The 26,346-nt window shown below is 40.6% G+C and overlaps 2 protein-coding genes across 6 annotated transcripts in view; one reads left to right on the top strand and one right to left on the bottom strand.

Moving 5' to 3' along the window:
- The window catches only part of LOC122564758 (astrotactin-2-like), a 1,559,828-nt gene that overhangs the window by 603,252 nt on the left and 930,230 nt on the right, over nucleotides 1–26,346 (bottom strand). For both annotated transcript variants that reach the window (XM_043719930.1, XM_043719929.1), the window contains one exon: nucleotides 13,767–13,946. In XM_043719930.1, the coding sequence (XP_043575865.1) occupies nucleotides 13,767–13,946 (180 nt within the window). The remainder of the gene's footprint in view (nucleotides 1–13,766; nucleotides 13,947–26,346) is intronic.
- Nucleotides 3,274–7,472, top strand: trim32 (tripartite motif containing 32). 4 transcript variants are annotated; one of them, XM_043719932.1, is made up of 2 exons: nucleotides 3,274–3,403; nucleotides 5,175–7,472. In XM_043719932.1, exon 2 carries the CDS (start codon nucleotides 5,189–5,191, stop codon nucleotides 7,124–7,126), a length of 1,938 nt encoding a protein of 645 aa, XP_043575867.1. In that variant the 5' UTR covers nucleotides 3,274–3,403; nucleotides 5,175–5,188; the 3' UTR covers nucleotides 7,127–7,472. The 4 variants fall into 4 exon arrangements, with proteins under 4 accessions (XP_043575867.1, XP_043575868.1, XP_043575866.1 ...); XM_043719933.1 differs by lacking the exon at nucleotides 3,274–3,403 and adding an exon at nucleotides 3,441–3,511; XM_043719931.1 differs by lacking the exon at nucleotides 3,274–3,403 and adding an exon at nucleotides 3,451–3,550.

Genomic DNA, 26,346 nt, shown 5'->3' with positions numbered 1-26,346 from the left:
AGGCAAAGTTTACACAGCATTATTTGAGTTTACACTGAGGGGGATCAACTTAATATTTGGGCGATAGTTTAAAATGGACAACATTGATTCAATTTCCTGAAATGCATTTCTTTTTAAAGTATCTTCACTCCTTACCTTCCATTTGGGGATACTGAGAGGTGGTGGAACAATTCTGAGATTGATCACCAGCTTGTTGAACCATGCCATGAGTGGTTATTATGGGTCAAACAAGTCCTGGGTTAGAACTTGCACCTGGGTATTTTTGTGTAACATAATTTTAATATTTTTATTAAAATTATGTTACACAACTTCATTAATATGCATAAAGTCAATGGAAAAAAAAAGTCAATGGAAAAAAAATCAATGGTAAAGTATAATGGGTGGCTAAGTCAATGACATCTGTTTTACACTAACACCCAAAGCCACTCCATGCTTCTGAACACCCATCAAAAATCTACCTAGCCTTGACACATTTATTATTTCCACATTTTCTGCACTATGATTATAAACACGTCAAAGTTTAACGGAGACATAAGAGCAAACAAAAGTATGGAAGCTGCAGTTAATGCCAATGTCGTGTTCACAGAAATATGTCTGAAACAGATCTTTATGCCCAAATGATATATTAGATCTGATTTTAATGAGGTCTGCCAGGTGGACCTCATAGAATATGAGTTCCCTGATTGGGGCTGTTAATCTGGTCCAATCAGGGAGCCCTGATTTACAGATAAGCATAGGAGTATGAGACACCCGGTTCACTCTGAGAGTTGGTTCTGAGGGAGCTGGATCAGTGTCAAGGACTCTCCCCATGTCAATAAAGGGTGACTGGTGATGGGATAGCGGCCTCCACCGTGTTATTTCATTAATGTCTTGTCACACAAGTATGCATCCTCAGTCATAGGATTTACTTGATTATTACAGAGTGCTTGATAAGATAACATGTGAGAAATAACTTGTCCTCAAATGAAGGAAAACAAATAATTCACAGATCATGGAGCTTTTTGAGGGGAACAGCTTTCATTTTGATTATGACAAACCATTTTGATGACTTGTCTTTGAATAATGGATTTTCAATTTTATGGTCACATTAAAAAGCCTTATTCCTGAACTCTTTTATATTAATTTTAAAAATAAACATGGTTTACATTTTGTCAGAAATATGAATGTATTCATGCTAATAATATAAATAATTAATAACTAAGCAATTACCCAAACCTGATAATATTCTGACCAATATAATCTGAATCAAAATAGCATTAAAGTTCCCATTAGTAGATCTGAAATCAGGCGCCTAGCAATGTTCCCTTACCTTAATGACAATGTATAAACAGCTAACATTCTCAAAATACTCTCTAGCTTTATTTACACTGCTATCATTAAAAAAAAGGCTCCGCTTAGTCTCAATACAAGTCTTTTGGGTATTGAACAAATTCTTTGCATATAGCCATCAGATCTGGTCCACTTACCTTGGTGATGTCCAGTTGACATGTGATCACACAGAGCTCATCCATTGTTTGCTCTTGTTTATTGTGTGGTGCCAATGATTTAAAGTTATTCAGAAACAAGAAGTCAACAAACCTGTCCTGTTTTAATCTATCAACCCATGAATGTGTTTCCAAATATTTTTTTTTTCCTTTCTTCTTTCTCCGAACAATCGACTAATCCCCTAATGTAGTTGTACCAACCATTTCAAAGATCCTCTCTTGCAATCTTTCCACAAACCCAATGGGCTAGCATTAAAGTAATAAGAATACAGTAATTAGAAGCAGAAGTAAGTCATTCAGCACTTTCAGACTGATCAGTCATTTTCCAAGATCACAGCTGACCGAGTTGTGATCTCAACTACAACTTAAATCCCGTCTCCCAATACCTTTGGCTCTCTTATCAAGGGCAATTGGGGCAGACAGGAAAGTGGTTTGAGTACACAGCTCCAGCTGCTCAATTGCACTGATTTGCAACATTGATTTTGGACAGTAACGTATTACAAAAAGACCATATTAGTTGGCGTGTCTCAGACACATATACACACATCCATCCCTAGCCCCCACAAAATTCAGGTCAGTTACTTTCAGGTGAAAAAAAAGCTCTTGATTTTCCTTATGTTTTTATTTTTATTGTCTGATATTTGAATCTGTTGCCACTTTGACAGCTTGCTTGGATTACTTTATGAACGTCATTTATCAGCTTGAAGAATTCACATACATCTCATTAGGCTTTCTTCTTTTCAGAAGAAAAAATGCCAAACCTCCGACCTATTTGTTATACTGGTTACTCCAAGATACCATGTGAACACACATCAGGTTGTACATTTACACTGATACATCTAGCTCGACGTCAGTACCCCATTCCTTGATCGTCCCACTGTCTCCAAATTGTCAGACCGCTGGTCTAATATCTAGCACAGCATAAGCAGATGATTCTTCCAAATATTCGGTAACTCTTTCCCAAACGCTGAACAATGGTCTGTGTAAGCTGTAAAACTGCGCACCAGCACAACTCAAAACTCCCCATGCAGGGTGTACTCAAGTTATTCCCTTTAATTTCAGGATCGACTAAGGCCACACTTTAAAAAGTATTTAATTAGTCCGCAAAGTTTTTGAGAATACGTAAGAACTTGATGATGACCACCGGTTGCTAAAACTCAAGTTTATTTTTAAATGCAAAATAGTGGGATACACTACAGTGCAATAGTGGGATACACTACAGTGCAATTTAGTTTTGATTTGGAGATGCCGGTGTTGGACTGTGGTGTACAAAGTTAAAAATCACACAGCACCAGGTTATCGTCCAACAGGTTTAATTGGAAGCACACTAGCTTTCGGAAAGCTAGTGTGCTTCCAATTAAACCTGTTGGACTGTAACCTGGTGTTGTGTGATTTTTAACGATTTAGTTTGGTTTCGATAGCGCTGGTCAGTCACTGGGTTAATGCTAGTGGCACGATGCAGAATTACGAAAACGTTTAGAAATAAAGATAAGAAACTTGGCAGAGAGAGCAAAAAAGAGGAAGCATGCATTTTATATTTCATAAGCGCAAGTAATATGATGACACTCAGTATTGCGTACAAACTCGAAAAAATTGCAACATTCAGCGGTGCAGACACTTGCAAATGACACCGCTCCATCCTCTACACCACTGCGCACGCGTGAGCCCTCCCCGCGCTGAGGAGGCGGGATTCCAGAGTCGAGAAGGCGGGAGGAAAAGAGGAGAGGATTCTGATCGACAGCGCGGGAGGGCCAATAGCCTCCCAGGCCCCGCTCTTTGCTGTCAGCGAACCCGATCAGGAGTGGGTGCGGGTGACGTCACGTCGGGGGACCGGCCTGCCAGTGGGTTGAGCCAGCGCGCTCGCGCGGCGATGATGGTCGGGGGGTAGGGAGGAGGCGTCAGTGAGCGGCGGGTGACAGGTGAGCGCCGCAGTGCGGGCGGGCGCGCGCGGGCCTTGGGGGGGGGGGAAGAGTCTGCAACCGTTAGGACAGGAGCCTGAAGCATCGAGGCCGGGAGGGCCGGCGGCGGTAAAGGTTCTTCTCTGTTGGTTTTATGTTGAATATATGGTACGAAACTGCCGCTGGCGGACCGCCGCCGCCGCCTTTCTGAAATCTGAGGCGGGGCGAGTTGAGTTTTTGCTTTTATCTTTAGGTTTCCCCCGCCAGGGCCTACTTCACGGGATACATGGGATTTGGGGGTGGTCGGCTCGCAGGGGCGGGGACCTCGGCGGGGACCTCGAATCAACCCCCACCCACTGCATTACTGCCCCCTCCAACCCCAACCCCATGTTCCTGAGCCCACCTACTACACAAACAGCCCACTGACCTGTGGATCATTCACTTTGGTCACCCTTCCCCATCCCATGTTGCTGGAGTCTGCAAGGGCTGCACAGGGGAGGAAGAAATGTTTTTTTTTGGGGGGGGCGGGGGATGGTTAGGGCGTTTTAAAGTGGCACTGCCCCCTCAGCGAGGTACTGACTCACCTGAGGGTCAATTTCAGGCCCTTTCCAGGCACGTGCTGGCAAATGGGACTGGATTAATTTAGGATCAAGAGCAGAGTGTTGCTGGAAAAGCACAGCAAGTCAGCAGCATCCGAGGAACAGGAAAATCCATGTTTTGGGATGAGTGGTCAGCGTGTATGAGTTGGACTGAAGGGTCTGTTTCTGTGCTGTACCTCTATGAATCGAGTCCTGATTGCTGTTCCTGGAGCTGGAGAAAGCCACCGTGACAAACAAGAAACAATTCTTAGTTAGAGAGAACATCAGAGGCAATTCTGAAATGCAAGAACAGAGGACAGGCCTGTGAAATAGAATCCCAGTAACTAGTGCGAAGGTACTGGTGGCAACAGCTGCCCATTTTGAGGTACACAAGACTGGTCGAGCAGTTGTGTGCCATTCACAAGTTTGACATTTTCCCTCTGAAAGTGAAACAGAAAATGTGGCGAAAGATGTTTAACTCTTACTATCTTTTTTGGCTCTGAATCAAATTCTAAACATTTACAGTGTATTAAAAATGCCCTGTTTTTAACAGGTGTTGTGTAAAACGATGTAATGTGAGCTTACTGAATTATTAATTTGTTTTCATGAAAAGTAATTCAAGTATTTGCATTCGGAAGTTGAATTTCCTGACTGCATGCATTTGTGTTAAGGACTAATGCTTGTTTTTTTTGGAAATGTTGTTGTTAGCAAAGCTTTGAAATAGCATTATGAACTGTTTTATAAAAGTATTGACTAGTCTTTTAGAGAAGAAGGATATTTCTCCTGAAAGTGCATATGACAAGTGTGAGCCTGCCCAAAACACTGTTGCTTATACATTGTTCCTGTCAGTGGATTTCTTTTTATTGACCTTCCGCAGTTCAAGTTTCTTCGAATCCAAAGATTAGTCAGTGTTTGCTTGTTTGCCTCTGTGTACAGAACAACCTTGATTATCTGAAAAAAAAGTGGGGAGTATTTTGTTTGGATAGCTGATTATTCGGATAATGGATAACATTTGTACGGGATCATGAGATGTTTGGATAATCTGAAATTTGGATAATTGATGTTTGGATAACCGAGGTTGTTCTGTATTTATTATAGTGTATAAAATTCCACTGAATTTAAGCTGACATGAACCAACTCTGAAAGGCAAATCATTTTTCAAAGATGGAAATGATCAACTCCTAATTATGTCTTTTCACTCTTTCCACTTTCAGGTGACACAGTGACAATGGCAACTAGCCTGGATGCAGACATTGTTCGTGAAGTACTGGAATGTCCCATCTGCATGGAGACCTTCAACCAAACTGTAATAAGGCCCAAGCTTCTGCAGTGTGGACACACCATCTGTAAACAGTGTTTAGAAAAGCTCATAGCAGACAGTATAAATGGAGTGCGTTGTCCCTTTTGCAGCAAAATAACCAGAATGAACAATCTGTCGCAACTTTCGGACAATCTTACAGTTTTAAAAATCATTGATTCAGCCTCTCTAAGCGAAGCAATGTGTACGGTCATGTGCAAAGTCTGCCGGAAGAGGCTGCCTCGAAACTTCTGTAAGAACTGCTGCCTGGTCCTTTGTGAGGCCTGCAAGACTGACTGTCATCAAGGGCAAGGACACACTGTTGTCACAATTCGTGCTGAGGCTGAACAGCGGCGGAAGGAGGTTGTAATTAAGCTTGCCAAGCTACGGGAGATGATGGTGGACATGCAGCGCAAGAAGACTGCTGTGGATACAATTACAAAAAACATGCAGGCAAAATACAAAGCAATCCATCAGGATTACAGTCGGGCTGAGCGGAGGATACAGGAGGAACTGGCCAAATCTCGCAGGGCTTTCACATCAGCGGTGTCAGAAGTTGAAAAAGTGAACAATCAGACACTGGAGGAACATGCTTATTTGATCAATATTGGTGAGGTGCAGATTATGTCACGCTGTGATTACCTCAGCACCAAAATCAAGCAAGCAGACACAGCTCTTCTTGAAGAAGCCATTGATGATGAAGACCCTGACTTGACTAACAACTTGCCCACACATTTAACACTGCAGCAGGTAGAATTGATCAAAGGAGACCACCTAGGGCCAACAGAAGTTGGACAGCTCGAGACCAGGCCTTATATTATTCCTATTGAAGAGACACTCATGGAGACATTGACCCCCACTGCCTCCACACAAGAGACAGAATCCCCCAAAGAAACTACCAGCTTCCTACAACCATCATTGCCTCCAAAAAGCAGGGGGCCTGAAAGCATAGCCTCTGGACCCCCTAACTGTCAGCTAATGAAGAAAATTGGTTCCCATGGAAACTTACCAGGAATGTTCCACCTTCCAGTGAGCCTGTGTGTGACAGTACAAGGGGAAGTGCTAGTGGCAGATCGGGGAAACTTTCGCGTTCAGCTGTTCAATCGGAAAGGCTTTATGAAGGAGATTAGAAGAAGCCCAAACAGTATTGACAATTTTGTTCTCAGTTTCCTTGGTGCTGAACTCCCAAACCTGATACCGCTGTCTGTGGCAGTCAACAGTATTGGCTTGATTGGGGTAACTGACAACTATGATAATTCTGTTAAGATTTACACGACTGCAGGGCAATGTGTGGCATGTCACAGGAACCAGCTGACAAAACCCTGGGGTATTGCAGCAATGCCTTCTGGACAGTTTGTAGTCACGGACGTAGAAGGTGGAAAGCTGTGGTGTCTAACTGTGGACCGCAATGTTGGTGTTGTAAACTATTCTCGGTTGTGCAATGCAGTCAGGCCCAAGTTTGTGACCTGTGATGCCAATGGCAGTGTATACTTCACACAGGGCCTGGGCCTGAACCTGGAAAATAGTCAGAATGAACATCATCTAGAAGGTGGCTTCTCCATTGGCTCAGTCAGTCCTGAGGGTCAGCTAAGTCGCCAGTACAGCCACTTTTTTGCTGAGAACGAAGACTTCCGCTGCATCGCAGGGATGTGTGTTGACACCCATGGGAACCTGATTGTTGCAGATAGTGGGCGTAAGGAGATCCTTCTCTTTCCCAAAGAGGGTGGATTCGTCAGTCTGATAAGAGAAGGTTTAGAGTGCCCAGTAGGGGTGGCTGTTTCACCCAAGGGTCAGCTTCTGGTATTGGACTGCTGGGATCACTGCATTAAAATCTACAACTATCATTCAAGACGGCAAGTAACAAACTGAGTTTTAAATGATTGGGCAAGATAAACCTGTATACCACTTGTGTTCTCTTTTTCTCTGCGAATAGAAAACAAACTTTGCTTCCTTCCTACCAGCACAACACTCAGCTTTTTTGGCCACGCAACCCCAACCCCCAATGAAGTGTTCATTACTGTCAATAATTCATGACAAATGATCAATTTATTGTACTGCATGTTGCGAAACTTTGTTAAATAGACTACTGCGGTTGCTGTATCACTGCATATGGTTGAATCATTTGATTTGCAGTTTGGTACTTCTGTGAACAATGTAAGGTTACCTTACTTTATAATAAATACCCCATTTAATAAAAGTATTTCAGAAAGAAAAACTGCTGGATTTTATCCAACCTTAGAACACTTATTGTTTGAAAACTTTGACAATCTAAACTGTAATTAACACAGTCTGGAATGTCTAATCCCAAGTAATTTGTGGATTTTTGAAATTTCAAGATTATAGAATGACGCTAGAATATCAGATCACAAGTGAAAGAACTGGAAAACACTAGATATGCAGTACAATCTTAAATAATGATGAACATTATAAAGCAGTACTGAAAAAAGAGACTTAATTCCAAAAACACAGTGCTCCACAACAAGAATGAGCTAAATGTTAATTATCTTGACTCATGCCTTCTAAACTCGGATAGCAAGTTCCTGAACTGCTTGGGTCTGCACAGAGTTCGAAACTTCTGGTCTTTTCAAAGCAATATTTTTCCAGGATACAGAGGTGCCATGTATCTAAGTGTCACGACTGCAAAAAAAAGGCTTTTATATTTTAATATACTGTGAGGTTCTATAATTCTAACAATCCCAGGATGGTAGTATGTTTTGAAATTTTTTTTTGAAAAGGTAGCAGTCTAATGGAACACAGGTTAATTGAGTAGGTTTCAGTGTCATAGAGTCATAGAGATGTATAGCACAGAAACAGACGCGTCGGACCAACTTGTCCATGCTGCCCAGATATCTTAAGCTAGTCCCATTTGCCAGCACTTAGCCTATATCTCTTAACCCTTCCTATTCATATACCCATCCAGATGTCTTTTAAATGCTGTATTTGTACCAGCCTCCATCATAGCCTGTGACAGCTCATTCCATACACATCATCCTCTGCATGAAAAAGTTGTCCCTTAGGTCTCTTTTGATATCTTTCCCCTCTCACCCTGAACCTATGCCCTCTAGTTCTGGACTCCCCCGCCCCAGGGAAAATCTTGTCTATTCACCCTGTCCATGCCCCTCATGATTTTGTAAACCTCTGAGGTCACCCCTCAGCCTCTGACGTTCCAGGGAAAACAGTCCCAGCCTATTCAGTCTCTCCCTATAGCTTAAATGTGTGACTGAGGATTGTATCTGCAATAAATGCCGTTGGTTGCGAATCCTATCATATTGAATGGATTGGTTGGAGAGACAGGTACAGCCAATGAGGATTTTACAAGAGCATGGGGGTGTGAATGGAAGGCAGTTATAGGAAGGAATAAAAATTGCAGATACAGCGACATAGATGGGTTAACTCCAGGAGAGGTAGCCAGGTAGTGCTGTGGCTATTCCCATTTCAAACAAGTATGCTGTTTTGGAAAATGTACGCGGTGATGGATTCTCAGGGGAATGTAGCACAGTCAGGTAAGTTTCTGGTATCGAGACTGCCTCTAATGCAATGAGGGATACGTCTGGTTCCAAGAGATCAATTTTGTTAGAGGACTGTCTAGTCTGAGGCACAGACAGATGTTTCTGTGGCCAGCAGTGATGAATACATGGCTGAGCAGCTGGTGTGTGGGAGAAGGATTCACATTTTTGGATCATTGGAATCTCTTCTGGGGTAGAAGTGACCTGTGCAAGAAGGACAGATTGCACCTTAATTGGAAGGGGACTAATATACTGACTGGAAGATTTGCTGGAGCTGCTCAGGAGGATTTAAACTAGTAAGGTTGGGGATTGGGGATTTTTTTGGGGGGGGGTGGGGAGAGAATGGTGGTGACCCAGAGAGATAATAAGGAAAGAGATCAATCTGAAACGGTACAGTTGAGAAAAGAAATGAGTCAGTCACGGTAGGCAGGGACAAAGCTGAGAACAAGGCAGAACTGATAAACTGCACTTATCTTAGTGCATGAAGGCAGATGAACTCGGTATGGTTTTAAATGTGGGACTGGGATATCATAGCAATTACAGAAACAAGACTAAAAGATGGGCAGGACTAAAAGTTGAAGTTCTAAATTGGAGGAAGGTCAATGTACCAATTTTGATGATAATTAGGCAAGAACTTTCAACAGCTGACTGGGGGCAGATGTTCGCAGCTAAAGAGAGGTTGAAAAATAGGAAATCTTCAGAAATGAGATAATGAGAGTCCAGCGACAGTATACTCCTGTTAGGTTGAAAGGAGAGGCTGGTCGGTGTAGGGAATGTTGGATGACTAGAGAAATTGAGGGTTTGGTTAAGAAAAGGAAGGAAGCATATGTCAGGTATTGACAGAATACATTGAGTGAATACACAGAAGAGTACAAAGGCAGCGGAAGTATGCTTGAGAGGGAAATCAGGAGGGTAAAAAGGGGACATGAGATATCTGGCAAATAAAGTTAAGGAGAATCCAAAGAGCTTTTACAAATACATTAAGGACAAAAGGGTAACTAGGCAGAGAATAGAGCCCTTCAAAATTCAGCAAGGCGGCCTTTGTGTGGAACCGCAGGAGACGGGGGAGATACTAAATGAGTATTTTGCATCAGTATTTATTGTGGAAAAGGACACGGAAGATATAGAATGTAGGGAAATAGATGGTGACATCTTGAAAAATGTCCATATTACAGAGGAGGAAGTGCTGGATATCTTGAAACGCATAAAAGTGGATAAATCCCCAGGACCTGATAAGGTGTACCTGAGAACGCTGTGGGATGCTAGGGAAGTGCTTGCTGGGCCTCTTGCTGAGATTTTGTATTATTGATAGTCACAGGTGAGGTGCTGGAAAATTGGAGGTTGGGTAAAATGGTACCACAATTTAAGAAAGGTGGTAAGGATGAGCCAGGGAACTATAGACTGGTGAGACTGACGGAGGTGGGCAAGTTGTTGGAGAGAATCCTGAGGGACAGGATGTACATCTATATGGAAAGGCAAGGATTGATTAGGGATAGTCAACATGGCTTTGTGCGTGAGAAAACGTCTCACAAACTTGATTGAGTTTTTTGAAGAAGTAACAAAGAGGATTGATGAGGTCAGAGCAGTAGATGTGATCTATATGGACTTCAGTAAGGCGTTCGAAAAGGTTCTACATGGGAGAATGGTCAGCAAGGTTAGATCTCATGAAATACAGGGAGAATTAGCCATTTGGATACAGAACTGGCTCAAAGGTAGAAGACAGAGGGTGGTAGTGGAGGGTTTTTCAGACTAGAGGCCTGTAACCAGTGGAGTGCCACAAGGATCAGTACGGGTCCACTACTTTTTGTCATTTATATAAATGATTTGGATGTGAGCATAAGAGGTATAGTTTGTAATTTTGCAGCTGAAACCAAAATTGGAGGTGTAGTGCACAGTAAAGAAGGTTACCTCAGATTACAACGAGATCTTTATCATATAGGCCAATGGGCTGAGGAGTGGCAGATGGAGTTTAATTTCGATAAATGCAAGGTGCATTTTGGGAAAGCAAATCTTAGCAGGACTTATACACTGAATGGTAAGGTCCTAGGGCGTGTTGCTGAACAAAGACCTTGGAGTGCAGGTTCATAGCTCCTTGAAAGTGGAGCAGGTCGATAGGATAGTGAAGAAGGCACTTGGTATGCTTTCTTTTATTGGTCAGAGTATTGAGTATGAAGATCTCGACCCACGGGAGGGGTCCCTCGGTTCCGCAATCGGTCAGATAAACACTAGCAGTTCTGTCTGATTCAACAAGATATCAGAAGTTTATTATCACGGCCGGACACAGGTTGTCCAGCAACACAGAGGTTAAACACATATGTGTCCAATGGAGAAATTGCACAAATGGCTTAAAATAAAGACAATTTTTATATGGTTCTTACAGAATAGTACAGCCTTAAATACAGAGCAAATCCAATAAAATTTAATAAAATGACTTTATTAGAAATAAGGTTAAGCCAATGATATTTCCTGCGAGCTAACTTCGTTTTGCACATTTTATCTCTCAGCACCTGCATCTCCACGGTTAGCGAGGATGGTTAGTCATGTCCTATCTAGCTTAGTTAATTCCATACTGTGAAGGAAGCATTGTCTGCTAATCTTTGGTTCAGTTAGTTCAGGAATGCAGCTTTTAGCAGGGTTAAAAGCCAGTTTAAACAGAATTGTCAATTTGTCACCTAGAAGCCATTTTGATATGTTACTTTATGTTACTTGCATTAAGAAACCATTTTGTTGTTAGTAAGGGCATGTATTAAATGGTTGTTCCTAACAACAGCCTAAATCCAGATTTTAGATCAAGTACAGCAGTTGGGAGGTCATGTGGCTGTACAAGACATTAGTTAGGCCACTTTTCGAATATTGCAGGCAATTCTGGTCTCTTTCCTATTGGAAAGATGTTGTGAAACTTGAAAGGATTCAGAAAAGATTTACAGAGATGTTGCCAAGGTTGGAAGATTTGAGCTATAGGGAGAGGTTGAATAGGCTGGGGCTGTTTTCCCTGGAGCATCTGAGGTGATGGGGTGACCTTATAAGAGGTTTATAAAATCATAAGTGGCATGGATAGGATAAATAGACAAAGTCTTTTTCCTGGGGTGGGGGAGGCAGAACGAGAGGGAATAGGTTTAGGGTGAGAAGGGAAAGATATAAAAGAGACCTAAGGGGCAAGGTTTTCATGCAGGGTGTGCTGCCAGAGAAAGTGGTGGAGGCTGGTACAGTTGCAACATTTAAAAGTCATCTGGATGGGTATAAGAATATGAAGGGTTTGGAGGGATATGGGCCAGGTGCTGGCAGGTGGGACTAGCTTTGGGTTGGGATATCTGGTCGGCATGGACAAGTTGGACCGAAGAGTCAATTTCCGTGCTGTACATCTATGATTCTAAATCCTCCAACTCTGCCAACATCCATGTAAATCCTTTCTGAAACTTTTCAAGTTTCACAACATCCTTCTAATAGGAAGGAGACCAGAATTGCATGCAATATTCCAAAAGTACAAAACCTTACTAAGTATGAGGGCACAAACTTTGTTTATAAAGTATCTGACTCTATAGACCTACCCTGTTCTTGAATGTTTGTACAAAACACAGAACAGAGATACCAAAGTATTTGGTTCACATTGCACCTTCTAAAAATAATGTTTGCAAATTGATTTCTAATACAATGTGCCATGTCAGAGTACAATAGTCCACTGAATTTTAAAAAGCAGCCACAATCCTCATGCAGTCTCCCTCACGGGAAGGTTTCACCTCTTGGACATTGTTTTAGGGACAAGAGAAGAAAAAAAACTTTGTTGCAGTAATTTTTGTAATTTCTAGCCATTGGCTGGTGATGTATGTAATTCTACACTTGAAGGAATATCTGTTCGCTTAGTTGGATGGACAGCAAGTTTGTAACACAATGACTTCAACAGCATGGCTTCAGTTCTCACGTTGGCTGAGGTTACCATGAAGGATTCTCTTTCGCAATCATTCCCTTCATGTGTGCCATGATGGCCCTCAGGTTAAACCACTATCAGTTGTGTCTCTCCAATGAGAGAGCACCTCAATGGTCCTCTGAGATTCTGTGTCTTTGTAGGATATTTTCATCAGTGTGGAACTGAGACAATCCCTAGGTTATGTGTTTGTAAGCTATCAACAACAATTTGCATTTACAAAGCACCTTCAACGTAAGAAAATTTGCCAAGACATTTCATAGTTTGTATAAAAGTCAGTAATAAATATTGAGCCAGATAAACAACAGCTTGATCATTTGTTAGATCTTAAGCGGTTCATAAAATGAAGACAGAGAGCTGACGGGATTTAGGAGGAAATTCCAGATCTTCAGGCCTAAATAATAGACAGTAGACAATAGGTGCAGGAGTAGGCCATTCTGCTCTTCGAGCCTGCACCACCCTAAATGGTCTACCCCGTATTTTTAAGCTGTGTCCTCTGGTTCGGCACTCACCCATCAGCGGAAACGTGTTTCCTGCCTCCAGAGTGTCCAATCCTTTAATAATCTTATATGTCTCAATCAGACACCCTCTCAGTCTTCTAAACTCAAGGGTATACAAGCCCAGTTGCTCCAGTCTTTCAGCATAAGGTAGTCCCGCTATTCCAGGAATTGACCTCGTGAACTTACGCTGCACTCCCTCAATAGCTAGAATCTCTTTCCTCAAATTTGGAGACAAGAACTGCACACAATACTCCAGGTGTGGTCTCACCAGGGCCCTGTACAGCTGCAGAAGAACCTCTTTGCTTCTATACTCAATCCCTCTTGTTATGAAGGCCAGCATGCTATTAGCCTTCTTCACTACCTGCTGTACCTGCATGCTTACCTTCATTGACTGGTGTACAAGAACACCCATAACTGACATTGCTGGATTTGGTAAGAGCAATGGGAGACAACATTATCTCAAGCTGTAGTCGAGAAGCATAACTCAAAGTGACCTTTGATAATTTGACTTCACCTCGAGCCCTTCCACTGAAGTAAAGTTCTTATGGAAATAATGATGGAAAAAAATGTTTTTATCCTACCTTTCTGATACTGGAGCCAAAGCTGTTGCTGGACCTTCTTGCTTGGAAAGTGTATTTTGCACGTGAGTTCTGAGCCGTAGAGTGCCTCAGCAATATAATGGCTGCCATATTGCTGGATGACAGAAATCAGGTCCTCTCTGCTACTCTCTTCCTTCAGCATTTTCAGTGCATTGGAAAAACCTAGGCCACAAAAGAATGTTTGTGTTTACAAGTAGAACATCTGGGCATTCTTTCATTCTGGGCAAAATTAATTCTGTTGACTAGTAAAGGTCTGTCTAATACATTCCCCAAACTTTCAGTGCACTGTTACATAATTTGCAAATAAATCAACTTGATAAAATATTTGAAACTGTAATCTGTTCCCTTCAATCAGTTTTGCTCGTTTCTTCAACAAGTAGTTATTAAGTGGGTATAAAAGCCAGATCGTGCAGATGCTGGAAACCTGAAATAAAAGCAGAAAACCCCAGAAGTAGTCAGTAGGTCACAAGCATCTGTGAGGTAAGTTAGAAAACTCCTTTAATCAACAGTGGGGGAGATATTTAGCGAATATAACAGTTTTTAAGCAGGTATTTTACTGAGGCAGGAAAAGGAGGATCGAACAAGAGTAGAGTTCAGTGACTATGGAAGACAGGAGTGATTAAGCTGTAAAAGTGTATAAGGTACAAATGATTGTAGGACAAGGAGGAAACAAAATGTTCTGAAGTATAGATGTAAATGTCAAAAACACAATCATCCACCTCAGTTGCTGTCAGAAAAAAAAATGGCAGCATTGTGATTGAAATATTTAGACATTTTGAATCCAAAATGTTGTAAAGTACCCACTCAAAAGCGGAGGTGCTGTTCCCACAGTTTAAATGGAGGTTCATTAACAGAATGCAGAAGGTCAAAAACAAAGTTGAAGAATTTTAAAAATCTAATAACCAGAAGTGCAAATTGTCCTTCCAAACATAAATGTTCCACAAAGTGTTCATTCAATTTGTGTTTCATCTCCCCAGTGTGTAAGTTATTGGCTAACATTGTTGCCCTACTTCTCTCTCCAAAGTCAGCTTGACCATAATTCCTGCTTTTATTTCAGATTTCTAGCATCACAAGTTTTTGCTTAAGTCACTGTTTGACCTGTAAAGAGTTTTGTGTCCCAAGGAGGAGGTTAAAGGGCAGTTGTTGATCTCTTATCCTTGCATGTAAAGCATGCTGCAGAAAAAGGGAGCAGGACATTGGAGCTGATTGCAATGCGGGGAGGCAGTGACCCAGTGGTAATATTGCCAGGCTATTACTCCAGAAATTCAGTTTATGTTCTGGGGATGTGGGCTCAAATTCAACCATGGCAGATGGTGGAATTTGAATTCAGTAAAGAATCATGAAGTAAGGGTCTAATGGTGACCATGAAACTATTTTCAATTATCAGAAAAAAGAAGAACCCTATCTGGTTCACTAATATCCTTCAGGAAAGGAAATTTCTCATCCTTACCTGGTCTGGCCTATATGTGACTCCAAACACATTTCTGGTTGACACTTAACTGCTATTTTGACTTGATTTATTATTGTCACATGTACTAAGAAACAGTGAAAAGTACTGTTTTGCATGCTATTTCGGCAAATCATATCTAAATAAGTACATCAGTGTAATAGAACAGAATGCAGAATATATAATTACACCTACAGAGAAGTTGCAGATGGAGATCAACTTTAATATATGAAGTCAGTTAAAAAGTCTGATCACAGTGAGGAAGATGGTGAACTTGAATCTCTTGGTACGTATTTTCAAACTTTTGTATCTTCTGCCTACAGGAAGAGGGTGGAACAGAGTATAACCAGGGTGAAAGGGATCTTTGACTATGTTGGCTATTTTCTTGAGGCAGCAGCAAGTATAGATAGAATCAATGGATGGGAGGGTGGTTTGCATGATGGATTGAGCTGTCTTCACAACTCTGTAATTTTTTGTGATGTTAAGCAGTTGCTTTACCAAATTGTGATGCATTTGGAGAGGATACTTTCTACGGCGCATTTGTAAAAGATAAGAGAGGGTAACTAGGAATTGGCAACAAATGCTAGCCTAGTCAGAGATGCCTACATCCCATTAGTGAATAGGAAAACAACAAGACGTCAAAGAGGGAAAAGTCCCTTCGGAAGGTTGAAGGGAACAAAGGGTGAGATTGGTGGCAGTGACATGCTGCAAGTGTTTGAAATGGTGGATAATTTATTGACACACAGAGGCTTGCATGGTGGATGGTGAAAACAAGATGAAATCAGTTGTCGTTCTGGTAGAGAGGACGTGTCAGAACAATAAAGCAGGAAATGGAATTGACACAGCTGAGACCCCTTTCAGCCACATTAGGAAGGAAATCCTTGATTGAGGGAAATGAAAAACACAAGGAGCACTGGTGTCTGAAAGGTGGGATCATCATAATAGATCTGGAGATATTTGGAGAATAGAATAGAGGCCTTGCAGAAAGCAACAAGAAAGTAATTAAGGTAACTGTAGGATTACAATAAGTGGTAACTTGTTTGTCTATCTCAAGAAATGGAAATACAGAAACTGAGTTAGGAGACTGGAGAATCAGTGAATGACCATGTGAAGGAGAGGGAAGGGAAGTAATGTGATTAGTTTTCCTTGTTTGAGCAAGAGCAGAGATGGCTTAAGGAGCATCATTAATGTTCTGGGAAAGGAGCTGAAAGAAAGGACCCAACTAGATTTGGAGTAAAGAATGTTATCTCCTTCTTGTGAGAAGGCAAGCATAGCTTGGGCAATGGAAGAATCTGAGAGATTGAAAGCTGTGGAGGGAAGATCTCCAGAGGAAGTTAGGTTAGTGACAATTTAGGAAACAATACCATCTGCCTTTGCCTTAAACCATGATCCTTTACTGATTCCAAAAATTAGATCAAAATGACAACACACTGCAACTGATGGTATTGATTGTGCCATTGACATTTGCTAAAGCTAAACTAGTAAAGATCTACCAAGGGAACAGTTAAGCAATAGTGCTAGCTTTTGGAAGGGCTTTTGCCTGAAACATCGATTCGCCTGCTCTTCGGATGCTGCCTGACTTGCTGTGCTTTTCCAGCACCACACTCCTCGACAATAGTGCTGGCTGCTGACCTCAAAGAAAACTGCTCACAAAGGTGCAGTGATCTCTGTGGCATGCTTTGCTTTCTCGTTGTCAGCTTGAATCTGGCACTAAGTCATGGGGAACTCCAGGCATCCAGCAGCAATGCAGTCATCAAGCAAGTTAAGCATCCGTCACATTGAAGTAATCACAGTCAGCTAACCATGAAGGAAAGGAATAAATCCCTTCACTCTTAATTATACATTTTATGGATGGTGAAACAAATTAAGATAGAAGCTGAATTATAAATAATTAAGAAAAGGGAAAAATTGCAATTTAACACAACAGCACTATTCTCACTGCCAGTTATGAACATCAAGCATTGTTTAAAAACTCAGTGACACCTCTTTCAACATTTAACATTTCTAAGGTTTTTACTGTGAAAATAACTATAAATTGAAGGGATTTTTTTTGTCAGTTTGGCAATATTTGGCTTTGTTTATTTATTCCACAAGTCAAGGGGAACACTTCCCATGCACAAAGTGTGACTGTTAGCTGGATGAATTAAAGAAGTAAATGTGACACAGAAAAACAAATCGAGTTCAAGTTGGCTATTTTTAGGTCTGCATAGTTCCTAACGAGAAGTACAGTTTACTTACAATTTAGCAACATTATCAGAAAAAACATGTTTCTGCTGACTTAGTAAATGATATTGAAATTCAATTGGAGAGTTTTAGTAAAAGAGATTTCCAATTTCCAATAAGCTTGGAGACTTTAAAGATTTAATTATAGTATTTTTTGATAAAAAATAATGCTTAAAGCAGTTTTTGTAATTAAACATTGAAGAAAATAAAATCCCTTGATGGATTCAAAGCCGTAACTCAGGGATGAAGAGAGATATTAGCCACCAACTACGTTGTTTATGAACTTCCTGCAATGAGGCCTGAACACAATGGGAGAAATTGAACACAGTGGTTAGGAATTCTGATTCCAGTTCCTTCAGAAATACAGAACATAGCCGAAATCAAGTAGTTCTCTGGCACAGGATAATCAGGGAGGTCAAACGACTACCCATTTCTCAGCAGTCATTGTGCCGTGTTCTGTGATTTAAATGATTAGCTGCAAGGGTTCCAGATAGGAAATGTCCCGGTGCCTGCATTTATCGGCTGGAGTCATTGGGTCCAGTGGGACAAGCAGCATTCATTAGGGAGGGAAAGGCTGCATCGGATGGCAGATAGAGGGAAGGGGTTTCTGGTCCTGGATGGTGTCATGCTGCAGAGGAGCAGCGTGTTAGGTCCGACAGGGAGACAGGGTTTATTGGTGGATGGTGTCATTGGATGCCAGGGGTTCAGGTTGGGCAGTGGGGGAGTTGATGGGATTCTGGGGCTTGGAGGAAAAGGGATTGTTGGGGTGTGGAGGTCAGTTGTCTGGTTGAGGGAGTCTGATCAGGCTGCCAGGGAACTAGGTGCCCGTAAAGAGATTTGAGGGATGTGTAGTTGGTGGAGGTGGGTGGTTAGTTTGGTGGTGACTCAAGAGTTTGACTAGGCTTTTGATCTTCTAAGTATTCCTAGCTAACTGAGCTTAAGTGAAGCACAACCCTCTGAATTCCTACCTTTAATGAGTTCTTTCAGAGGGTTCCAGCTGCAGGGGAATTACCCATCAGAGTCTTCAATTTCCCTGGCAATTTCCATGGAGTCAACCACAACCACAACCCCACATAGTCCTGACATGTAACTCCAGTCCATGCTGCTCTAATAACCATCTCTCCATTGGATTGTCTCGGCCTTTATAGATTGTGGCCAGTTAAGTGGGGTTTGGGTGCGGGGGTGTTACAAATGCTGTATAATTTCTCCTTTAAAACACAAATGCCTTTTTAGACCCAGAGTGGAATAAACACAGGGCATGAAGTTCCAGCTCACTTTCCAGACCGATTTTCTACTTGTTCTTGATCAAACTGTCCAAAAATCAATAAGATATTTCATCGTGCACGTGGAAAAGTGCCAGGAACAGCTGTGCCTGTGCATATTGTGAGATGGGTGCAACATGCACATATGTTCCAGACACCTATTGGATCAGCTGAAGGCATTTCAATGAAATTTTTTTCCTGCTTGTCATCCAGGGTGAGAGTATTGCAAAGTATAACTCACTGACAGCAGCATTTTGGATTTCCACATTTAACTGTGCACGTGTAGGCTTCAAATGCTGACTGTTTAGCTGTCCTAATCACCACAAAATTTGCAACCATTCTCTCTCTCTCTCCCCCCCCCCCCCCCTGCAATGCCACCTGACCTACTGTGTAATTCCAGCATTTTCTGCTTCTATTTTAGGAAGTGTAAAACTGAGCTGTATTCATCAGAGGTTATTCCATATCCAATCCACAGTTCATCTCTTTTAGCTCGGGCTATCCTCGAGATACCATTATCACTGTCTGGGCATCTTGTTTACAGAAAAGAAGAAGAAATGAATGTCCCAATCTTGACTCTATTAATCAGCAATCCATGCTGGGAAACCGCATGGGTGAAGTTGTGTCAGGACAGGATTGCAAGAAAATTTGATGAAGTTGTTGTGGTCACTCTACAATGAAATATCTTGCAACATTTAAAAACAACATCTACATCTGATTATAGGCTATTGAGAGGAAATCATAGCTCATGAATCAGCAAACAGCAGTACTTTTGAGGGACAGCTGGTACAGTCAGTAGATTCTCTGAATGTGCTGCTCCTGTCATTGAACAAAACTTGAAACATTTACTGTCCTGTGCACAGCTGATAAAACCTGAAGGGTTGTATGGACTGAGTTATCCAAAATCACCAGTCTAAATTAAGGTCCAAAGTGTGTTTGTAGTTGTCTGTGTGTATTGTTAATCGGTACTTAAGGTGGAGGAAGGAATAATGCTAGTGTGTAATTACTAAAAAATGTAAAACTTGCCAAATGTAGACCATACGTAAGGTAATTAAAAGAATGATTGCCATATGTAAGCATTGTAGTTAAATCATTAAAAGTTTACTGTGCGATGTGGTCTTTCTTATTGCATCAGCCTCAGGCGCAGCCAAATATAATCATAAGGCTGGGTAGGAAGGATAGGGTTGACAATGAGAATTATAAGGCCATATGTTGGATAATTTGAGTGAGTCTTTCAACAGAAACCAATAATGAAGCTGTGTGAACATGGAGCCTGTCCAAAAATGATTTCATGAAAATTAAAAAAAAAATCAACAGATTTTTGCTTATTTAGGTTGCATTAAAAAACAATTATGCAAAAGTCATGCAGCATGTAAAGGAGCAGTTGACTCAAGATCAGAAGTTACTGATATTTATGAAGGGAAAACTTACAAAGAATCACTCCAGCAGTGAAGATACTGGGAAGATAAGGAACCAGGTTCAGTTAAATCAGTAAAGGGAAAAGATAGATTTGCTCACAAGGTCAATCAAGCTTGAATACATAATAAAATAACTGCTGACACCACATTAGCAATATAATCAATGGTACTGGACAGATAGCTTTTAACGTTGATTATAGTGTTCATTATTAAAGGTAGTGTACTGGTTTAATACCAAGGAAAAAACCTATTATGTTATTTACAATTTTATGCTTGAAGGTCTTTACTTTTTTCCAAATACTTTCTGTTCGGAGATGTTATTCCACACTTCTCAAGACTGGATATGAACCCATTGCTCCTGGCTTAGAGGTAGGGGCATTACTACTGTGCCACAAGATCCCTTAGGTACTCTGTATACTTGAGTATGTTTTGTGTATTATATATTGGTAGTGTTCTAGATTGGAAGATGGAAGAGACATTACTTTATCATTACTAAATCATTGTATTGCTCACACCTATGACATAGCTTGAATTCCTTTTGCTCACAAACAATTTTGGTTTCACAGTCCATTAAAACGATACATTTTATCACACCACAAATCGAATAAAAACTAGGCACCTGAACCATTCTTTGACCAAATGTGAAAATAAGATCCTTATCAACAAACTTACACATTCAGAGTCAGTTAACAGTTTCTATTGCAGGATGTCTGGGTAAGATACCATAGTTAAATCAACTACAACCTATCAGGGTAAAATATGCAGGATTCCTGGTGCATGCTTTTCTGGCATGGTACAGCTCTGGTTCTGATTTCAAAACAGTCCATAGTTTTAGTTCTACCCAGTTGAAATAAATGGACTACTTCCAGAAAGTGAGAACCCATGTTTTTGATCGCTTTTGCACTTAAAGAGTTCCCAGATTTTCTTTTCACTTAAGTATTTCATGATCAATTTTAAACCAATTTTCAGAATTATTTAGTTAATCATCCCTGGATTAGAGTTTTGTTTGAACAAAACTCTCATATTCTCTTTTCCTGTCAAATTATACATTAGCTGTTTGAAAATAAACTCAGTACAACCTCCAGAACCTGAAAGAAGAATTAAGTTAGAAATTAATGATTTTTTTTCTTATAAATCAATGCTGTGGTGGATAGTAGATCATATTACAAGGATTTTAAATTGTAAGGAAAAATTGACTAGTATTTCATGTTTGTTCAACTTCAATTGATTTGAAAATGAGAATGAACTATGCTTCTAAAGTCAGAATAATTTGGACAGTTAATAATCTCAGACTTTTGGATCAATTTTTCTCAAGTCATTAATTCATTGGGTTTGTCATATTCCAGGGAAGTAAGGCAACAGAGAAATCAGCAGAGACACAGCACAGCGCAAAGTCTGGTGATGGCTGCAATAAACTTGGCTGAAATGAAAATGAAGTAAATGTTAAACAATAGAACAAATGACAGAAAGAGAAGTGGAGAAGTGGAAACTGGGGAATTGGATGAGATTGGAACAAACTTTCTAAAGATGCACTGTTTTACATGTGCACGCAGATAATTGTGTCCATTAAAAATGGTGCAACTGTTTCTCAAAGTCTTGATAAACTTATTCAATTCACCATATTGGGCCAATATTATGCCAATGAAAGATGTTTGGCTTCATTAATGTTACATTAGTCTTTGGTACAGTGTTAAGGAGGCACATTTTCCACTATGATTAACAATCATAGTCTTTTTTTCTTTAATTGAAGACTTACTAAATGAATCAGACTTTCTGAATTTCCATGATCATTGTATTATTTTTGAGTTATTAAATACAGAACAAGAAGCTTTCTTTTTCTCCATTCACAGGTTGGAGGAAATCACTGTCAAGCTGAGCATTTCTTGTCAATTCCTAATTGCCCTTTGGAAAGTGGTGGTGAGCTGCCTTCTTAAATCACTGCTCCCCTCGCAGTGTCCGAATATGCTCAGTGCTGTAAAGGAAGGGAGTTCCAACATTTTCACCGAATGACAGTGAAGGGATGGCAATATAGTTTCACATCAGGAGTCTGTGTGGCTTGTTAACATTGAGTAGAATCTAAAGGGATGCCTCAAAGCAAATGGAAGTAGAGAACAGATGATGGATATATGAATTAATGTTTAATTGGGTGAGAACTGGGTGTATCAATGCAAGTAAGCAATGCTGTTGGGGTTTGTGATGCATGAACTAAAAATGCAACTCTACCAGTGGAAAACCATGACTGAAACATGTCTATCAACATTTTACCCCCTACTATTCAACATGGCTTGCAAGGAGCTTTGCACATGATGCTGCCCCCATGCATTTAATACTGTTGTCCCTCTAAGTGGCCAATGTTATGAGCTTTAAAAGTGCAATATAAGGAGCCTCGATGAGTTGTTTCAGTGCACCTTACATATGGTACACACTGTTACTACTAGGCAAAAGTGAGGACTGCACTCGCTGTAAACCAGAGTTTAGATCAGAGTGGTGCTGGAAAAGCACAGCAGGTCAGGCAACATCGAGGACCAGGAAAATCGACGTGCTGATGAAGGACTTTTGCCCGAAACGTCGATTTTCCTGCTCCTCGGATGCTGCCTGACCTGCTGTGCTTTTCCAGCACCACTGATCGAAACACAGTTACTACTGTCCATTCGCTGGTAGCGGGAATGAATTTGGGAGGTGTTAGATGCGGTTAGGTGCTAATCAAACAAACTGTGTTGTCCTGGATCATATCAAGTTTCTTGAGTGCCATTGGTGCTGCACTGATCCAGACAAGAAGGGAGTATTCCATCACATTGTTGATTTGTGAACTTGTAGTTGGTAGACAGACAATGGGGAGACAGGTGCTGAGTTTTTCAGCACAGAATTCTCAGCTTCTGACCTGCTCTTGAAACCAAAGTACTTATATGACTGCACAAAACAAAAACAAAAACAAAAAAACTGTGGATGCTGAAAACCAGACACAAAACAGAAATTGCTGGAGAAACTCAGCAAGTCTGGCAAGATCTGTGGACAGAAAGCAGAGCAAACATTTTAGGTATAGGGTCCCCTCTTTAGAACGTTGTGAAGAATACAGGTGTTGTTCCTGGCATTTCTCTTGAATTAGCTGAGCAGTGAAAGTCATGTCCACAGTCATGTAATCTCCCATTACCTTATTTTACTGTAAGGACAACAACACCAATTTCTCTTGTTTGTTCAGGTAAGCAAAGTCACTCAATTTTGTTACCAATCCAGCAAATATCATTGGCACCCTCTCCAAATTTATTCAACAGCTGAATACCTTTCTCAGAAGTAAATAATTCAAGTCTCACCGGTTGTAATACCACAATAATCGTATTCCACAGAATGATTGATTAGTCACATTTCTATGTTTTTCTTTGGTGTCTCACCTTGCTTGAAACCACATATTTAGCTTGAGAAGAGAGTTCATTCAAATCCATCCCAATAAAATACCTCTAACCTGTCATTTGATTTGAGATTTATCGATTGTTTAATCACGGTGTCCAAATCAACATGTATTTTTCTTCATCATTCATGTAGTGTCAGCATTACTGGCACCTATTCCTCATCCTTATTTGTCACTGGGAAGGTTTTAGTCAGCCACCTTAGTAACACAAAATTGTGTGGGTTGCTGGGCCATTTCGAGGGGGGAGTTAAGAGCCAACTACAGTATTGTATGTCTGGATTCACATATAGGTGAGGTTGAGTGAAGGTAACAGATTATCTGCCGTAAAGAATACCACAATCCATTAATTTCATTGTCAGCATTAGTGATATTAGTTTCTATCATTAATAATCAAAATTTATAAGCTTCATAGTGAGATGTTAAACTCATGGATTTTCACTTTGGAGGCTAAACTCTAGCCTGGGGAAACAGCCACGTGATGGAATTTTGACTGTAGTATCTCTATTCTTGGAGATACTTTCTCCATCCATTTAAAGATAGTCAATGGACTATGATGTCAGAGAGCCTTTCAAAGGCTTTTCGGCTACAAAAGGCCACCAAACAGCACTTAACAGTGTGTGATGGCGAGGGTGTTTCAACACTATTGCCCCCAACCACATTCATTCACAAATAATTGTACCATACAAAAAAAAAATCCATGTCACCACTAGGGAACAAGAGAGAGACTCTCTACAGGCTGGCCTTTGGCTGAATCCCACTCAAGAAGGCAGAGTGAGTCTCAAGGCTTCCACAGGCACTCAGGCCTATGGATGGGTGACTATCTTTAGAAAGTTAATCAGCTTGTTTTCAATAAAACTTGAGGCCAATTGGAAAATCCTAGTTATCTTCCATTACTTTAACCTGAATAAGCCTAATTACCTGACCACCTTGTGGCTGGGCTCCAAACCCACAGCACTCTGTTACCCATGAGGAAGTTCAGGAAACCTACACTCTGCCAGCCTCATCTTGTCTGGGTCTCATACATGTCTGGACTGTTGGAGGTGAGAAAATTCAGCCCATGTCTCATGCATTTGTCTAAATCTCTAGGTTCCTAGTTCAGTAATATAACTTGCTGTACCATCGCAAGATAGCCATCTCAAGGCCTTTAGTAATTTTACGCCAACCTGTTGGTCATGCTGTGACACTCCTCCAGGAGAGGCGAGACTTGAACCCATGTCAGAGGAAGGGATACATTACTGCACCACAAGATTCATACTCAGGACTTTCTTAAATTTACATTATATGGACAATAAGAACTCTCAGCTGGTGAAACCTTCTAAAACAATGTCATGTCCACACAATTTAATTAGTAGTTGTGAAGCAGTAATTATACTTAATGCAGCTGAACTGATTTAATGTAATTCTCATAAAATCAAAACTAACAGTTGTTGTAGGTACCTAATTATAGTTTTACACTGATAAAAGAAATCCATTGAAATGTGATTTGTATCTGCACACTGCAGATGGGTGCTGAATGAAAGCCTTCCTGAGTTAGCAATAATGTTGCAGAGATGATCAATTTATCCATTACTGTGTCAGACATTTTTGTTGCCTACAACATGAAGAAAGAGCATTATAATGAAACAGAAATTAATTAAATTGTACTGAGGGAACATTGTCAAGTACTTGACTGATTAAAACAACAGCCCCTCCATGTATTAATCAGTGGAATTAATTTGTGTGAATCAGATGCAGGAGAGAACTTGGACAACACTTAATGAAAGCCTCGAATTGATGTGTCATGTGTGTGGAGTTCCAATCATGCACCATACTTGGGTGGAAACCTGTATGAAACTGCACAAATCACTGTTTCCATCATTCTCCTTTGTGGTTACTCAAAGTTAATCCAGGAAATTGAGCAACCTTCTCAGATTTAATACCCCAAAGTATCGTCAGTCTTCACTCTCTGACGCAGTGAAAATAGATCTCTTCAACAGCCCTGATACTTGTAGAACCAGGCGTTATAGTTTTAGCTTTCTTCATTTGCTGTGGTCTTGAAGTTGGACATGTCCCTAATATTTAAGTATACAAAACAAGTTTTATATTCTAGTTGCCATTTTGATAATATAAACAACATCTAAGAATGTGCTGATAAATGAGACAAATGCTGGGTGCCTGACTCCTCTGATCTCTAGGAACCAAATACCCTGACTTTTATGATCGACTAATCCAAAGTCAGAGCTAAGTGGGTACTAAGTTCTGCTTGTTTCATGAAATTCACCTAACAAGTACTTATTTTGTTGAATCCAGAACCCAGGGTATGAGAAATATCAATTTAAAATATTTAACAACATTTTTAAAGGTCACTGCAAAACTGGACTCTGATGTCAGAAAAATTAGTAATAATGGAGGGTGTAGACAATTTGAGTTCCAGTGCAACACAGGCAGAAAGCTCAGGTAGTAGAACAAGAGGGTAGAGAGTTCAAAGACCCAAATGAAGATCACACAGGCAAGACACACTTTCTGGAAGGCTGATTTAGATCAAAACATTAATAAAAAAGTGTTCACTGTAAGACAGATATACAAATGTTAAATTGAGCTTAAATGCCTTCTTTGTTCAAACCAGTTTTGTGAAAAACAAAAATGAAAATTCCTCTTATTGACAAATGTCAGGGAACAGCTGGCAGAAGTGCAAAAAACAAATCCCGCCATTATATGCAGCAGTCATTTCAGTTTAAGTCATTGTCAGGAGAGATTTCATTCCCGTAATGCTTAAGCACATATTAACTTGTTTACATCTACCCACTGTTATGGAAGGATGAATGTTAGG

The sequence above is a fragment of the Chiloscyllium plagiosum genome, chromosome 30, assembly GCF_004010195.1.
Source record: "Chiloscyllium plagiosum isolate BGI_BamShark_2017 chromosome 30, ASM401019v2, whole genome shotgun sequence".
Classification (NCBI taxonomy): domain Eukaryota; kingdom Metazoa; phylum Chordata; class Chondrichthyes; order Orectolobiformes; family Hemiscylliidae; genus Chiloscyllium; species Chiloscyllium plagiosum.
Note: the sequence above shows the minus strand (reverse complement) of the source record. Positions and strands in the feature narration are given on the sequence as shown.